Source organism: Coturnix japonica, chromosome Z, assembly GCF_054131305.1.
Source record: "Coturnix japonica strain WE chromosome Z, WE-NBRP24, whole genome shotgun sequence".
NCBI classification, from domain to species: domain Eukaryota; kingdom Metazoa; phylum Chordata; class Aves; order Galliformes; family Phasianidae; genus Coturnix; species Coturnix japonica.
Window position 1 is genome coordinate 25,410,284 of NC_140702.1, and position 18,877 is coordinate 25,429,160.

Here is an 18,877-nt window from a genome sequence, read left to right on the forward strand (position 1 = left end):
TCCACTACATATATTTTGCTTTTAAAATATTTTTTATGGTTAGAAACTGAAAATGGAAATCAGTGTATCTAGTTCTAATTTTGCAGTGTATTTTAAAAATGCTGAAATAAAACCCAAACTATTTGATCTCTTTTTATTTCACAGTGCTTCTGGAAAGTGAAAGTACAATTCTGAAAGTGAAAATCAGGAGAAGTGGCAGCTGATGTAAAGAGAAGTACGCTAAGGATTGTTACTTGGGGATATTTTTTAAGGTACGTACTCTGTGTTTTGCAGAAAAGTAATCCTGAAAATAAGGTACTTGTTTTGCCATGGGTAGAGTAACATTTCAGACTTATTTTATGTTTGTGTTGATCCTTTGGATGTTTATTGATGGCAGCAGGTCTGTGGAAGCATTAGTTCATCTTGACTGTGTTTGTACACTTAGCATCAAATTTGTGTGTGAATAATGTTCTGTGTATGTGGTTAGCATAAAGAAATGGTAGTTAAAACACATGTTTTTTGTTTCATGATGTACATTCTGGGAGCAGTTCCGTTACTAGGAGATATTCAATAGTCTTAATTTTTATTTAGTATGTGGATGGAGGTCTGTGAATGATTTGTTTCCTTGTTTTAATGTGGAATGACTAGTACAAGCCTCACATTCAGAAATTGAGGTAGACTGTGTAACAAATTGATGACTTTTTATAAAACTGTTTTCAAATCTTTGTGGAATCCTTGAATTTCAGCATTTATTTCTCCTGAATTCAAGTCCTCCTTTTTCTGTTTTTTTTTTTTCCTTTTTTTTTTTTTTTTCCAAAATTGTTAACATTTCTAGAAAGGGACTTCAAAACACATGTCAGCCACAGTGATTTGGAACCTATGCATGTTTAGGAGTGCAGGCGTTCGTAGGAGATCAAGAGTGAGAGTGATGTTCTAAGCAACTCATGTTTCCATTCCATCTGCTGGGGTTGCAGATGTGTGCTACGCTTCCTTCTGAAAATAACCAGGGGCATGGCATGCTTCTGTTTTGCAGTTTATCAGTTGCTTGCCTTGGCCTGGACAGTTCATCACTCACATTACAAAGCCACAGGTTCCAGCTGATGGAGATGGATCCATCATTATTTTTAAGATTAGCAGTCACATTTTTAGATATGTTTCATAGCAGTGTGTTAGAGAAGACACAAGCCGTTTAGAGTAGGTGAGCATCCTGGGGAAGTATTGCTGTGTATGTGCTGTTCTTCTCTATTGGTTTGCTTTTGATCATTGTTAGGCAGCCAGTACCTTTGATCTGACACACTATAGACGCTCTGATGTGTCGGGGTAGATTGCTATCTTTTAGTGCAGAGTGGCTGCAAAGACTACTTTCTTCAGTGGCTGGAATCCAGAAAGAATAATAACACTATAATATTGGCTTTATTTGTTGAAAGGAGTGTTACAGGATAGAAGAATTAAGTGACTGTCATTTAAGCTTTTCTGTTAATATTGGGAAATTTTACCATTATTTCTTTAGAATCATGGAATGATTTGGGTTGGAAAAGACCTTAATTCCTTCCAGTTCCAACTGCCTTGCTGTGGGCCACCCACCAGATCAGACTACTCATTCCACTTGGCCTTGAACACCTCAAGGGATGGGGCATCTACAGCTTCTGCAGGCAAACTGTGCCTATACACATACCCTCTGAGTGAAAAATTTCCTCCTAACATCTAACCTAAATCACCTGTCTTTTAGTTTAAAACCGTTCTCCCTGTTCTATGACCATTGTACCCTGGAGCCTTTCTCTTTTGCAGGCTGAACAAGTCCTGCTCTCTCTGCTTTTCTTCATAGGAGATTTGCTCTGGTCATCCTCATGGCCCTCCTCTGAACACTCTTCAACAGATCCATGTCTTTCTTGTGCTGTGGGCTTCAGACCTTAGCCCTCTGCCTACATGAGGGCAGAGCGGATGGGGACAATCCCTTGCTATTCTGGCTGCCCCACTTTTGATGCAGCCCAGGATACTGCTGGCCTTCCAGACTGCAAGTGCACACTTCTGGCTCATGTCCATCGTTTCATCTGTGAGGACCTGCAAGTCCTTTCTGGAAGGGCTGCTCCTGATGGCTGCTTCTCCCAGTCTGTACATATTTGGAACTGTCCCATCCTACTTGTAGCATCTTTCACTTAGCCTTGTTGAACCTCACTAGGTTCATGTGGCTCCTCTTCGCATACCAGTCCAGGTCCCTCAGGGTGGCATCTCTTCCTTCTGTTACATAAACTGCACTACTCAGCTTGATGTACTGTCTGTGTCAAAAGATACTGCAGAGCCCATGTAATTGATAAAGATACTGAAGAGCACGTTGCTGTGGTAGTGGCTGAGCTGAATCACACACTATCTTCAGTAACTATCTAAATATAGAACTGTTCAAGGATGGTTGCTCATTTGCAGTGCACTGTTGAATGTACGTGGAGAGTTTACTACCTTTCAATGATTAGTTTTGTTATTTTGTGAGTGCTTGTAAAAAAGAAAATTACTTATTTTTTTGGAATTGGCCTCACAACTATTTTAACTGTTAAAACTTAGCAAATAGTGATTGACAGATTTGCATGTCCACTGGTTTTAAAGTAGTATGTATATCACAGAATAAAAACTGAATTAACTGAGGCCTATTTGTCCTCTTTGGCACCACTTCTATGAAACACGCTAAAACTCATTGTAAGACATCTTTGGCATGTGAAATACAAGATAAATCATGTGGGTAACTACTAGAAGTAGGAAAGATAACTTCTCAGTGAGAACAAAGAGCTCTTGAAGGTTTTTGTTGTTGTTGTTCATTTGTTTTTGTATAAATTTGTCATATTGCTACTTCAAAGCATGATGCCGTCTTAATTTTCTTTCCCTTTAAGAGTAACTATTCTTCAGTGTCTTTTTGAGAGATTTTTTTCATAATATTCTTAACATTACTTCCCGTTGATTCCACAGTAAATTGTTTCTTTACTTACGTGGTGCATTGCACATTTATATTGTGCCACTAGTAATAATGATCATGAGGAAGGACGAGGAGAAGCAGACCAGGGACAGCATCCAGGCTTGTCCTCAGTCTACATCTCCTACTGCTGTGATTGGAACAGAGCCTCAGTTTGGTGTGTCACTGGTCTGACCCTGAGAGGCAGCTATCAGCTTATCTGTCCATGCTAAGCAGGGAAATACCACACCTGGAAAAATACCTGTCTGCATTAATGCCAGTTGAAGTCTCTCTTAATGCTAGACCTTTGAAATAGGTTTGCACTTTTAAGAAGTATTTTAAGTACATTTTACATTATCTATTAAATAATCTGTTCACTAAGTCCTACAGTTTTGACTTCAAATAAACAACTTTATAATCTATTGGTTTTGTTTCCCATGCAGAATAAAAAGTGTTGGGTTGAGCTTCTAGACAGTTAAGTAGCTTGCATCTTGGAGATGTGTTAACTGCTTTTTTGCATAATCAGACACATAAAATGCATCTGATATTACCTGAAATTTTTGATTGAACATTTTCAGACTTTGAGGGTGCACAGCAGCTGTGTTGAGAATCGTCAGCAGTTAAACTTTATCCTTCATATTCATACCATAATCAGAGTTTTATCACTTTTGTAAAACAAATTCTTCATTTGCTACGTCAGTCATAGTATGTAGAATAACTGAAAGCAAAGATTGGTGTCTAGAATGCATGCAGTTCTTGTCTTTGTAGTCTGACATCTTCTGCTGTAACCCAAAACTTCTACTACTTAGTAAAGGGAGGCTTAAAAAGCTGCAGTGAGTTGTTATTATATCCTGCTGATTTTTGTGATCTTCTTACTCCATAGTAAGTCAGTAAAAGAAGAATGAAATATCACATGCTGAAAATGTTTTCTGCCTCTCTCGCTTTTCTACATCTTACAATGCAAGGCCAGACTTCAGTTCCTATCTTTCCTGAATCTGAGATGTAAGAAAATGGGTTTACAGCTTCTCTTGTTGCTGATGTGCTTGCGATTTAGTGAACATACTAAAATGTACTGGCAGAGATGTATTTGGACACGAAGTAGATGTAGATGAAAAATCATGCAGGTCATGCTAGGAAGTACATGCTATAAGACCGTTTCTTTTATGTGTCATACTAAAATATTAGTGCTTTTGTAAGGCGCTTCTTTAACTGTGAAAATGATTTAATTATTGCAACTAGTTAAACCTAGTTCATCCTTTTTAAATACAGCAAGTATAAATTATTCGTAGTTGCTGTTTATGACTGGGTTCTTACCCTTCAGGAACACTTTTGAAGATTGTGCATGGCTGCATAGTTAAGAACATAAGGAATCTAGTTTTAGCTTTACTCGCATAACCTTGATGTCCTTTTGTTGTGCATGCATAATAACATGATGCTGCTTGTATTTTCTTTATGGGAGCTTTTGTTTCTTTCATTATATAGCATGGCCTGTGTATAGGCACATAATGTATGAGGCTTGTATCGGTAATTGATTAAAGAGCAAGGAACTCCAGGAGAACACTTTCTGGAGTCAGGCTACTGTGAAGATTATTGCAAGTTCTGATGAAAAATTCCAAAACTTTCTATGGTAACTGAGTTAAGCCAACAACATTGTTATTCTGTGTGTTAAGTATAGTATAAATGATGGGCACTTCCAGAAGAAGTTCTATCTTCAAGCTTTGGGAATACCAGTATTGGCTAGTACAACATTGATGCTGATTTCTGTGTCTCAGTTTGCTGTGCATTAGTTCTGTTTAACCTCATGGGCTGTTAAGAAAATGAATGTACTAATGTTTGTAAAACACTGCTGAATTGGTCAGCAATCTAACGTCTATCAAAATGAGTGCTATTGCATTCATAAGTGCTAAAGGTAGGCTCGAATGCAGTGAAGAAGCAATACACAGGCAGTGTCCGTGCAGTCTAGAGCTGTAATTGCAGTTTATGAAGTTCATCTTAAGAAGTTTGAGGCTGATCAGCATGTGAACAGGTTTTGCTGTTTGCACATAAAACAGAAAGCAGCTCATTAAAAAAAAAGAAAAGCAAGACTGTGGAAATTATGTATGTGGGCTCAAGTCTTAAATGGTGTGACCATGTGATTTATCAGAAGAGGATGCTGGTGTTTAAAAACTACCACAAATGTGTATTTTTGACCAGCAGCACTTAGGAGATTATCAAATGATGTCCGCACTGTGCAACAAGACTGGACTGCTTTAGGAGAAAGGTGTGAAATTAAGGACACTGCCCTGGTGTGTTTATCATGAGAACAGTGGAAGGTGGCATAGGAACATTTTTGGGGTATTTTTGTTACTTTTGGGAGGTTGACTTTCACTGTTAACACAGTGTTTAGCAACAAACTATCTAGTGATTAACTGATTATCTATATATTGTAGATGCAGTGCCTGAGAACTGATGGCTTATTTGGAATTTTCTGTGTTCTTTGGACAGTATCCATAAAAGCCAAATATTTGGGTCACCGGTAGTGGAACAGTATAATGGCAGTTCTTGTCATGTGCATAGATGTGTTGTTTTTTTTTTTTTGCTTAAATAAATTGGTTTGGTCTTCAGTATCTTGTAGATACTTACATGTGTTCACTCATAATTCCACATTCAGTTAGGGAAGCACTGTTACACAGCCGTGTTTTGCAGGAGGGGAACTGGGGGACACAAGCTGATATTAATCTGGCAGTTGAAAGTAACTTAATGTTGTGGCTAAGTCATTTCAGTGTTAGATGCTAATAGGTGCTCTTTGTAACTGTAAAGCTCTTTTTGGCTTGTTTCCCATGATTTTTGTTTTGCTTTCAGATGTGGTGAAGAGCCTCTGTTTTCACCTGTACAGCTTATAGTGCCTTAAAAATGGGGTTTGGAAGTGACTTGAAGTATTCTCATGATGCTTTATTAAAACTGCAAGACTGGGAACTACGACTGCTGGAAACGGTCAAGAAATTTATGGTCATGCGTGTGAAAAGCGACAAAGAGTATGCATCCACTTTGCAGAATCTTTGTAATCAGGTAGATAAAGAAAGCACTTGTCAACTGGATTATATCAGCAATGTATCCAAGGTAAGACTGAAGAATTATGAATGTGGAATATCCTTAGAATTAAATGTTTGATTTTTATGTTTGTTTTGTTTGAGTTGGATTCCTCTTGATTCATCTTTTTGGGACTTAATGTTTCTGAAGTGTTTAAAATTAACTCCTTTTAGTTCTTTGCTGGACTTTGGAGCAGTTGAACTCCAGTCTTGCTTTGAATTTAGTAAGTAAACTAGAATCCTAAATTCTGAAATTTTGGTATTTTATGTCCCCGTGTTTAGCCTCCTACTTTGTTTTGAAAGCAGAATATGTTGCAGTGAGCTTTTCTTTTAAGACAGTTAAATAGAAACTATTGTTTATGTCATATAGAATTTGTGACAGAAATAGAAAAATGCCAGGAAACTTAAGGCTAAGCTTAGCATACCTACTGTTATTCGCTCCACAGTTTGTGATGTTAAAACAAAACATTAATTCAGGATGTTCCTTGTATTTGTGAAGTAAATTTCCATCCAGTTTACAGTAATTTTGTTGACCTCTTTATAAAGGTAAAATTGTGCTTTCTCCAGATTATTAATTGTCAGACTTGGAGTAAGTACAGGGATGGTACAGATCAGGGAAACTTCCCTGTTCCACCTGCTAGTAACCTTTCCTCTTGACTTGTATTCCTTTCTGACCAGAGAAAACAGTTCTGTTTTATGGCTTATTCAATTTTTGATCATTCTGCTGCGCAGTGCTTACACAGTTCCTTCAGTCTGGCATGAATCCTGATCTCTGCAGGAAAAGACTGGTTTGGGGACAAGTTAAATTCTACACAAAGCAGTTTTTATGCAGCGTGCTTACGAAATTGCTGCTTGAGTACAAGTTATGGCATTGCAGCAGGGACATCAGTGCTCTGTTTGCAGCCATCTAGATTTGTACTGAAGTGACCGTGTGGTGTGGCTTGCAGGCTGCACTGAAGTCGCTAGCCTGCTTCAGCTGCCCTGAAATAGCACTGGGTAGTGTTTATCTGTAATGAATTCTGTTGTTGCCTGCCCCACCCAATATTTCTTGTCTTGTAAGTTGCTGTGCTGTTGTTTCTTTTTTTTTTTTTTTTTTTTTTTTAATCTATGTGTTTGGTGGTGTGTTTGAAATGCTCTTCACCTGGTTTTGTATCTTACCCACAGTTGTGATGATTTTGGTAAATTTACATAAAGCATTTTTGTTAGCTGTTGTATGGAAAAATCATGTATTTTTTTCAAGCTTTCTGTTGTCACAACCAAGTGTTTTTACAGCGATACCCTTAATAGTTCTTGCTGCTGCTGCCCCACTGGAATTGTTCTTACGTGGTGGCAAAACTGCCTTGCAGTGCTTATGGGCATTGAAGCAGTGCATTCTAGCTAAAATGATGAAGGAGCACTGACACCAGAATGCCACGCATTGCAGCCCTGCAGGTTCACCTTCAGGTGACCAGCTCTGTTCAGCTGAGCCTTTACTGTGACTTTTGTTTTGTTTTTAGTTGTTTTTTTTTTTCCTGTGAACACATAAGCTGTAAGAAGCTGTATATGCATCTTAAACCATTTTCTATACGGGTTGAACAGAACATGAACATTCTGTTGAACATGAAACAGAATCTGTTTCATGTTTTTAAGTGCTCTTATATACTCAAGTTATTCTTTCAGGTTAATTTTTTTCCTTTAATTTTTCTATTGAGGAGGTGGTGTTTTTCTCTCAAGCCCCTCATCTCTGATCTTTTGCTTAACTACAAAAATATTCATGTACTGATAGATCATTTGCATAGGCTTGCCTTGAAATTGCACTGCCAGCTTGGATTTTATGCTAGCATAGTGATATATTGTTTGATTGATTTTAGTAGGTAAAATATCTAAATTATTGTTTGATTACTTGAACTGTTTTAACTATCATTGCTATTTCATACTTTTTGTCTCTTTCTGACATTTTATGGAATTAAAATCTGACACAATTCATGTGGGATGTAAATTAGTATCTTGTATCTCCTGAGTTAAAATGCTGTCTCTGTATATTTATGTATGTTGTTTTGTGTGCGTATATGTCTAAAAATACTGTCAAATCAAACAATATTATATTTTTACTGCTTTTGATGGATTGTGGGTTTTTATAGGAAAGGAAATGCTTTGCCTTTTCTGATGTCCCCACCCAGCTGCTTTTTTATCCCATATAAATCTTAATTTTTGTAGTTTTTTTCCTATTATAACCTTTCATCCTACCTTTAAAACAGAAATTTGCTCAATCAGTGCTTTCCCATCTAAAAAGAGGAATGAGAGGAAAGGGAAAATCTGCAAATTATTTTATTTATTTTTTAAATAGACTGCTTTTCTCTTGGTGTCAGTCTTGGGTTAATTTGTAAATAGAAATACAAGTTTTTGCTAAGTTTCAAACTTATTTGGGCTTGTTTGGTGAATTGTAGGCGAAGTATTTCTTTAGAATTGATTGAAGCCGTGTCTCAGTGGTAATAAATCACCTGCAGAAATACATTACTTTTATTACTTTTTCACCTTTGAGAGTGCTCTGATGAACTTTTCTATAACCACTCTTCTCATACAGATTTTTGATGTTATTTTTGTTGTACACAGCTTTGCGTTATGGTTTATGAAGTCATTTGGAAAGTTCTCTGTAAATGGGGAGATAAACACTTTTCAGACATAACCAGTAATCTTCAGTCTCTGGACTTATTTAAAGCAGTTATGCCAGCAGTTGCAAGAGTGCTTATCGGCTAAAGGAAATATTAAAGATCGCTTAGTGTGTGCAGGAATTAACTGTCTTTCATTTTGTTCTCTAAATTCCACTCTGGCTATTATTGCATACAGACAGAAATATTTGTATCTGTATGTATGTGTGCATGTGTATGTAAGTACATGCTCGTATAAACATAGACATGTGTGTTTGCGTATGACAAAAAAAAAAAGACTGGTGTGTAAACCAGGGCAAAGAAGTCATGTATTAGCCAGAGAAACTGTGGTTTCATGTGGTGGGAAAACAGAGTGCAGGAATGTGCTTGTCAGATGTGCTGAGGATGTGATCTGGAAAAAGTTGTAGAGCTTTCACGAGTGCTCAGAAGTGCAAAGCCTACCTGGTGGAGTGGCTGTCATCTGATGCTCCATTTTAGTCTCTGATCCTTTTTTTATGAGTTTACGAGTAAGTTGACTACACAGTTTTGTTACAGGAGAAGCAATTTTTCTAGAAGATTGCAAGTGAATTTGGGAAGTTCAGTTTTTTTATTTTTTTATTTTTTATTTTTTTTACTGAAAGCATCTTTTAGCAGGGTTCGTTTCCATTGTTTGGTTATTTGTAAGCCAGAATAAATGACTCTTCTGATTCTGTTTATTTCTTTTTACAGTCTTGGTTGCTTGTAGTACAACAAACAGAACAGCTGAGCAAAATAATGAAGACACACGCAGAAGATCTAAATTCTGGCCCTTTACATAGGCTTACCATGATGATCAAGGACAAGCAGCAAGTCAAGAAGAGTTACATAGGTGTTCATCAACAAATTGAAGCAGAGATGTACAAGGTATTTTATCAGATGGTCTTTATAGATTTCATGAAATTTTGTGTACTTAATTGTTTTAGATTTTCTTTTTTTGTTTGTTTGTTTGTTTTTTGTTTGTTTGCTTGTTTGTTTTTTGCTGTTGTAAAAGTTGTATCTGGACTGCCTAGTTCAAATTTTAATAAATTCCTACATGTTCTCTTTCTCCTTCTGCCCGACAAGGCAGAGAGGGAAGTCCTTCTGTATGAATTGGTTTGGTCAGTTAGTGTAGGAAATCCTCCTAGATGATTCTGTGTGACAATTCTCTGTTCCATCTTTTTTACTTCTCTCATTTTTCTGTAAACATCCACTGAAAGCTTTTATTATTGAACGATTCTGGCAGCTTGGACTGTTTTGGGTGGGAATGGGATTGTAATAGTAATTCTAAAGTATAAGTCAATTGTAAACCAAATATTAAGGTGGTAGGTGGAGCTCTTCAGGACCCTTTCTTTCTATTGTCAGTTGTGTCGGTGATATCGACAGTACTGTGTCTAGTCAGTGAAGCTGACAGCGATCCCAGTTTAACACAGGCGCACTGGGGGAAGATTAACAGCAAATGTGAAGAAACAGATTGGTAGTCTAAAAGGTCTCATGGGAAGAGAGGTATTTTTTTCTTTTAGCAGAGATTAGGAGATCTGGAGTAGCATAAAATATAACACATGAGTAATATAGTACAAATATGGCAGACTAGTGAGAAAAAGATTCTAGGGCAGATAATGAGAATAACCTTACTCTAAAACTAAGCATATATCACGTTAAATCTTTTGGCTTTAATAGGTCTGCTTCCATAATCTCTTGTGATTTTGGCTTCTTCCCTGGGCATTAACTGCGGGAAGTACATCCTTTTTAATTCATGATTGGTAGAGACTATCTTATCTGATAGAATTTCCAATCGAAGTAATCACGGGCACTTACAGAACAGTGAATCTGGAAATGCTCAGGATCAAAGGTGGAGAAAAAGTGAAGTGATAAACTTACAGAGAATTTGAGAAATTGAAAAAGAAAGAAAATACAATAAAGAGATGAAGGATAGCAGAAACAAGATTGCTGGGTATTCATATATACTTTTAAAAAAGCCTGTATGAAACATGTGTTGTTTTTTTTTGTTTTTTTTTTTTTCCTTTTAAGTTCACCCTGATAAAATGCTCTTTTTAAAAGAAAGGCAGTAAAACTTTTTCAACAAAATATAAAGTAGATCAAGTACTCCCCAAGTATTTGATTGCAGGCTATACTGATTTTAATCATAGGGTGCACAAAGTGCATGGTCGTGCGAGTTTTTTTCCATCCTAATGAATAAACTTGCACTGATTTTGTATGCCTTCTCTCCCCACTGCCTCCTTCTGCCTTACTGGCTTTCCTAAGAAGCATTTGGATAACATTTTGGTTAGATATAGTATGTTCTTTCTTTGTTAGCTGAAATTATTTATTCAGAGGCTCTGTGTCAATGGAACGCTTCCAGAATGGTTCCCAGAAGTCCCAAACACTTTCTGTGTTCTGTGGCATTAGATCCATTTCCATCATATGTGGTAAGAAAGTACTTAAAACTTCCCAGTTATTGGATAACTACATTATCCAAAACTTGTAGAGAATATTGTCTTTACATTTCTCATAATCTTCGGGGTATCTGGTAAAGAGCTGTTTGCCCTCTCATGTGGGCCCTTCTTTCTGTTCTAGAGACCTGTACAATGAGGAATTTTATTTTTGATGAAATTGTTGAGGGTAATGAAAGGCATGTTTTTTAATAAATCTTGAAGTTTATTTCAGTTCCTTTTGAGATATTATGTATTTTTTTTTTCTTTGTGATTTTTAAGGGGAAAAGTTTGAGAGATAGCACTAGTTAAGAGGGCAAATATTGTGTAAATGTAAATCAGGATTAGGATAATCTTTATCCACTTCAGCTGCTTAAGAGTAAATTGAGGATGGAGGTGCTTTGTTCTTCTCTGTTGGTGGAAGACTACATTATGATATTAATTTTTCTGGACCTTAAAGTTATTACAAAGGCTTTGTAGTATTGATGGGCTAATTTAATTTCCAGTTTTCTGTTAGATATATATGTATATGTATTATATGTATATGCTAGATATATATGTATATATTAATTGTGTTCACTGCTTGCTAACGGTGTTCTTTTGTCCATCGCTTAAGGTAAGTGTACAATAAAGGTTATTTCTCCTTTAGTCAATAATAACAGTAGTTGTGGATGATTTCACAGTACAAGTAAGTATGAGATGAGGATATGGGACAAATAGTTCACAATAATTCTTATCTTTGAATTGATCCTTTGCACACATGCCACAGAAGTAGGAACTATATGTAACATCATGTTAGCTCTTGAGGGGGTTTGCCTCAGTCTTCAAATTTTGCTCGACAGTCAGAATAATGGTACCTGGGCCTTACCTCACAAAGAAAGGAGGGAATGTGAATGCCAGTTTTCTTCATGCCAGTTTTTCTGTAGAACAGACTTCTTTTCCTATGCAGTGTGACACGTGCTTTCATTAGATTAAGTTTCTCTTCCATGATAGCCCATTGTGAGAATATATTGCTTTGTCAAAGATTTTACATTTCTTTAATATTTATGTCAACTTCGTGGTGTTGTAGTGGCTAGTTTGTAATGAACTTTTGGAACAAGTTCATAGGTTATGAATATTTTTGACCAGTGAACTAATGTTCATGCTGTAAATGAATATAGGAGGTCAAAGAGTTAGCAATTTGTGGTGCAAAATGGTATCAGTGTAACTGTGTCTGCTGAAAGAAACTCTATCTGTACTTCATTCTGCAGTACTTTTTAGATTTTTTGGTGAATTGAAGTTTCATGGCAGATATACATACTCATGCACAGTTGCAATTTCTAAGCTGTTTGCATAAAATATTAGATCCAAAAGTTCTACTGTATTTGTATTTGAGACATAAAAGAATTCCTTCTTGTGTGTAGAATGTTTTCATCTTGTATGGTTCAATGATCATCCTTTTTGGTGCTTTCCTTGTTTTGACTGAAGTGTTTATAATAAGTTAGATTTCCTAAACGTTTCTCCTTACAGTGTACTGCACTGATGCAAGTGGGGAAATCAGTTTCAGGCTTCTTATTTCATTCTGTACTTTTATTGATTTTTGATTTTGTTATGCTGTTTAATAACCTAATAGGATTATTGCAAGCCAATAAAAAGTGGCAACATCCTTATTCTTGGAGTAAAACTTAGTAATTCTCTTTTAGCATCGATATGACATCTTTAATGTAGAGGATAAGTATTTTTAATGCTCTTTATGTTTTTGTTTTCTTAAAGGTCACAAAGACGGAACTCGAGAAACTAAAATCTAGCTATAGGCAACTAATAAAAGAAGTAAATTCTGCCAAAGAAAAGTATAAAGAAGCCGTGGCTAAAGGTATTACAGACCTCAGTTGTTGTATTTGCTATTGCCTTTTTTCAAATGTACTATAACTTTAGAGTGAAACAAGGTAATACTTTTATTTTGAACAACTTAATGAAAGTGTGAAAGCTGATTCAGAATCTTAATTCAGAAAAGCTAGTTGTCATTAAGATAGCTTGTTGATACTCTGAAAATGAAAAAAAAATGAAAAAAAGTGGTAGTCTATCATGAAAATGTAAAGGAAACTTCTTTAAACTTTTCAGTCGTTCCTTTAGTGGATGCACTAGAATGTAATTGTTCTTATGAACAGTTAGTATTGAATAACAAGTTGCAACTCCTCATGTACGTCATGTACTTGCATATTATGACCTATAATAGTTTGCTTAACAGCATCAACACCAATTCTGATGACAGTAGAATAGATCTAGAAGTTTTCAACAGTAAGGAACAGGAAAAAAATTGTTTTTAAAAGTGTTGTGTCCAAACTTCATGAATTTTGACTTTGGTGAATTGTGTTAACGATTAGAACAATGAAAGACATCGCTATATTTTGAAATACCTCGTTAATAATTGGTCTCACTTGCCTTAGATTCTTTTTCTTTAAATAAAATTAATTGCATGATGGTACATAAATATCATTCCAACTGCAATATTTTGATGTCAGTCTAATCAGCTAAACTGATACATGTTTAGACAGTAGACAAAAGCTGTTTTTGAGGCACTCATATCTCTCTGTATTTTCCTGCTTCCATTTAGTATTTGTCTTCCATTAATACAGTTCATGGTTGATGTAACTTTCCCTATTATTTTACTGTCTTAACAGTCTCTGACCATCAGAAAAATTTTTTCCTCCCAAGAATTTCAGAATTATTTTGCTGCTAATACATTTCAGACCATTGTATTCTTTGTCTGTTATTCATGTGCAGCTAATATGGTTGCATGTTTGCTAGTCAGCTGAGCTGTTTGGCTACTGTTAAGCCATGGTATTTTCACAGGGTTTCTGAGCCCTCAGATTGTCAAAGTAGTTCGAGAGGTGAACAAGTTAGGAAAGTTGGTTGTTGAGTAGCAGCTACTTACTCAAGTGATGTGCTGCTAGGAGGTCTTTTTGTTAACCTGAAAACTGGTTTGGTTTTTGATTCTCTCAAGAGTGATTGAAAGCAAGGGAGGGAACACTGCATACCATAACAGTGAGAGGGCATAGCTGAACATTGGAAATAAGCTGAAAAATATTTAGTTAAACAGAAAAATGAAAATTGCTGTTCGCTAACTCCAGATTGCTAAGGCACAACTTGCTGTTGGTGAAGCTATGCTGGTTGTCCTGGATCACCTCCCTGCCTTGCATGTGCCTTAACAGAGCTTCCAGGAGGATCTCTTCCATGATTTTCTCAGGCACAGAGGCAAGGATCATTGGTCTGTAGTTTCCTGGGTCTTCCATTCTACCATTCTTTAAAATGGGAGTGATATTTTCATATAGCTACATGATTTGCTGTTCTTCTGGACCAGTGATTACCATGGGAGTCACAAATGTAGCTTGGCAGGTTATTCTTGGGTGTGGAGATCCCTGTGTCATGCAGACTGGTTGGTGCTAATCATTTGATTGATGAGCAGTTTTTGTCTTTTACAGTCCTTGTATGTCTATGATTTTATGGGTGGTGAGAGAAAAGCAAGTTGGGAGGGATAAAGTCAGCGAGCTGAACTGGTCCAGTGCTTCACTGATGATATATGCTTAAGCAGCTGAGGATCTGCACAGATTCTTTCTAATAATCTCTTCTGGTTTTAAAACATTTGAGTTGGAACATTTTGTAATAATGTGCTCATAATGCACAGTGTGTTCATTTGCAGAATTGAGCTAGTGGGGTATGTTGGGGTCATTTGGAGAAAAGCTTGAGAACTACTGGGTTGTCTTTGTGAATGAAATAGATGGCCCTTTATAATCTGCTGTGGGTGTGATATACAGAAGAAAATGTGTCACCTTGTTACAGTAGTGGCCCATTGTGACAGTTACATATTGTACATACGACTCTAAACCTACAATGATATTCTAACATCAGTGATGCTGAGTAACAAGGTAAATAAATAGAATGCAGCATGTTGACTTTGCTGATGCAGGAAAATGCGTGAAAACAAAATTTATGCCAGATGTGAAGACATTGTTTCTCTGAAGAAGAGGTCACAAAGTTCTAAAAAGTTTTGTAAATGATGAGTAAAGAGCACAGCCTGGAAACTGTAGAAGAGTTGTTAACATTTCTCACTACAATTTGAATCTCAATTGATTTGGATCTGTAACTGTTTCCAAATAAGGATATTATTTACAGAATTAGGTGTTTTTTTTGTTTTTTTTGTTTTTTTTTTTGTTAATATTATGTTCTTTTTCCTGCACTTAAAACAACAACAAAACATTAATTCTTAGACCAGCATTTGTTTTTATAGCTGAATTTGGTATTTGATGTTAAAATCTGAAATGATTTTGTATCAAATAATCTTTATAAGCTGATATAGAGACTGTATAGCTGTAATAGGTTCATACTGGATTTTAGTACAATATCGTGTTTACACAGCAGAATTTGTAGTTTTAGTGGAAACATCTTGTACACATGTTTACTGTGTTCTTGTTGCTGGTTAATTACTGACTGAACGTGGAAATGATTGTAACATCTTTAAATAACAGAATGGATCTGAAATAAACAGTAAGGGAAAAATATATTGATTATATTGAGTATATTATTTCTTATTTCATTTCATGCTAATACATTATTATGGGAAAACACATATGAGATTTACCTGTGTTGGCTCTTGTTCTCTGACAGTGTTGTGGCTTAGGGGCTAAGTAACAATACACCTAGCACACTACAGAGCATTGCATCTGTTGAAAGAATGTATTTTTAAACTTACAGCTCTTGTGATATGATACCTCAGATTTAATTTGTCTTTTATGCTATATATTGAATTTTCATAAATAAGAAAGCTGTTGAAAAAGCTTTCATTCAAATTGTTGTCCTGCTACTCTTTGTGCTCTCTGAGTGGCAAGGCAATACTTCTAGTAGGTGGCTGGTGCATTAATATTGTCTGCAAGGTAGTGATTAAACTGCTGCATTTCCTGGCGGCTTGTGTTGCCTTTAGGCTTTGCTGAGTTTATTTTTGACTGAATCTGACACTGAAAGATGAGACAAGTGCTGTTTGTTGAACTGGCCTGTCTTATTCAAAGATGTCAGTAGGCTGGGATGGATTTCAAACCAATGATAAAATCATTTGAATTGAAAGGGATACCCAAAGGCCATCTAGCCTAAATCCCCTGCAATGACCAGGACACCTAGAGCCAGATCAAGTTGCTCAGAGCCCCATCCAGCCTGACTTTGAATGTCTCCAAGGATGAGGAGACCGACTCTCTGTGCACCATGTTGCAGTGCCTCAACACACAGTTTCATTTCTGGGCTGGCTCATGTCCAGCTTGCCATCCACCACTCAGTCTGAGGAAGCAGTTACGAGGACAAGTTTAGGATTCTTTAATATTATATCATATTGCTGTGAAAAAACGTTGCTAGAAGATGACCTATATGTGAAAGTGTTAGTCATCTCACTGATGAGTATAGGAAACATTTTAAATAGAGTAATACAAGGAAATAATAAAAAGGTGTATACCTTCCTAGGCACAGTGGCATAATGCCCTGTGAAAATGTTTATCTCCGGAGTTAATAAGAATATTTTTTCTTTAAACAATAAAATTTCCACATGATATGTTTGTTATGTTGAGAAACAGAGAAAAAGCAAAATGTTTAGGAATTACCTCCATTACTGGAATCACTGGGAAAAATGTACATGGAGAGTTAAGACACGTTACTAGTAAATTATTTGAAAACCTGCCATTATAAAGTCTATTCAGTATCTAATAGATGGACTTTTATATGTTACTGCTGACACTTAGGATAAAGATTCTAAATTGAACCAAGAAGAAACATCTTTCTGACTCAAAAAGAAGTTTTATTCTGACGATTTCCTTGTGTATCAAAGGATGATCGATGTTTTATTCCACAATAACAATATATTTTAAAATGTCCTAATACTCTCTCTTAAAGCTTGTCTGAAATCAAATGCTGTGATGACCAGGTGAAATTTTAAGTGACAGGCTTCTTGGCGTTTCATATGAAGTAAATCTAGACAACCTAATAAAGGCAGGTGTTAATTTAAATTAAAACTGTTCATTGCATCTCAGCCCCAGAATAAACAAAACAGACATGAGAAATCCATAGGAACCTTCAGAGGTGACCAAGGAGTATAACTTGTTCTGTGCTTGTGCAATGCAGTGTGAGATGTGATGAAAGAACAGAGATGGTGTGCCTGCTGTCGTCCCACTGCATGCAGCTGGTTGCATAGTGGGTTAGGCTGAGCAGTGTGAGACCAGAGTTCTGTCTGTTATGATCTGTAGTGTGTAACAGATAGTAAGATAGGAATTCCAAGATTTAGTTAAAACTGTGCTAGTGTAAATCACAAGATCTAAGACTGTTAATCTAACATGAAGAATACTGCACATGTAGCTTGAGAATTGGGAAGAAGACTGCAAGGTCCAGCTTAGGTCGGATTCAGCTACTAATAATGCATAAAATTGGACAAGTTAGAGTAAACTTGTTTCTTTGCATTGTAGGGAGTGATTGAGTCCTGGAAGCATGTAGTTTCCAAGATGAATCAAGCTGGTCTGAAGCAACTGCAGTGTCTTTGTTCTTGGCAAATTCTTAGAGGATGCAGTGTGCAAGTGTGAATCTTCCCTATATACTTCTGTGACTGTGCAGTGAAGCTTTTGAAAAGCTTGCAGAAGGGAGTGATGTCTCTTCAGACTTAGGATTTGACAGCCCTACCCACCCAGGCCCCAGTGTCACCCTCAGCCCCTGTTGCTGTAAGGCCACAACAGGGCTGGGCTCCAGCTCTGCGCAGTCCCACTTTGCCCAGCCGCAGCCCCCAGCTATAAGGCTTGAATCAGCATGTGCAAGAAAGGTAGTTGTCACTGCCTATCAGTAAACAAATCTCATGCCATCTTACTGAAGGGTTCAGGTAAAGCTCCTTCCTATGAGCACTTTCTACTGCTGGTGTGTATTTGTTTGTTACTTTTCAGCCTGTGTAGATTAGACTCCTGAGTAACACGGGTTGGGAAGAACTGTTTTAGCATGAACTTTGTCTTACGTAGCCAAACACCGAGTTTCCTTCTTGCTTCAGCAGTCTCCACTATCTTCAACATTTATCTGTAAGAGTGTTGTTATTTTTGTTTTATTTTAAGAGTGATACCAAACTTCTTTCTTAGAACCAAAGTGATGTACTTTGTTTTTTTCTGTCATCACTAATTATTTTAATTCTCTGAAGACATGTATTTTTATGTCCTTAAACTCTTATGACACTTGTAGAACTGTGCCTTTCTTCCTTAATATCTGTAGTAATTTTAGATTTTTGGTACCTTTACATCTCTGATTTCTGTCCCGATTCATATCTATTTCTGTCTATTCAGATGTAAAATTTTTCTCTGTTCCAACTTCTTCTGTCAAATTACTTTCCATGTTTGTATGTGTCAGTATTTTTCAGTGTATCAATGAGAACTGAATTTTAAATAGATTTATTTTTAACTTGCTTCCTCCGCTGTGTGTAAAATCCTTATCTTACTATGTTCTAAGCATTATCCGGACCATTTGTATATTTCCTTATGATATTGTGTGTTTCCTTGCTGAAGGTTTTTTTCAGATGTTTGCTATTGTTTGAAAAATGAGTTGTCAAACACACTCTGTCTGTTTAGCATGGGATCCTCTGTCCCTGAATTAGCTATTTTTACCTTATCTTGTAATCTGTTCATTCTCCAACTGCAAAGTACTGTCTCATCACATTGTACTGCTCTTAAACATTCCCTGTGTTGCTTTTCCTGTTTTCACCCCATAACCAGAAATTTGATCAGATTTGCTTTTGCGCTTGCTGAACTGAAGAGGCAGCTACTTGAATTCTTGACA

General features: G+C 36.5%; 1 protein-coding gene across 7 annotated transcripts in view; it reads left to right on the forward strand.

Annotated features, from left to right (window-relative positions):
- Positions 1–18,877, forward strand: part of FER (FER tyrosine kinase) — a 151,590-nt gene that overhangs the window by 18,968 nt on the left and 113,745 nt on the right. For all 7 annotated transcript variants that reach the window (XM_015849442.3, XM_015849444.3, XM_085528488.1 and 4 more), the window contains 4 exons: positions 145–251; positions 5,759–6,016; positions 9,342–9,515; positions 12,812–12,911. In XM_015849442.3, the coding sequence (XP_015704928.1) occupies positions 5,810–6,016; positions 9,342–9,515; positions 12,812–12,911 (481 nt within the window). In that variant the 5' untranslated portion in view covers positions 145–251; positions 5,759–5,809. The remainder of the gene's footprint in view (positions 1–144; positions 252–5,758; positions 6,017–9,341; positions 9,516–12,811; positions 12,912–18,877) is intronic.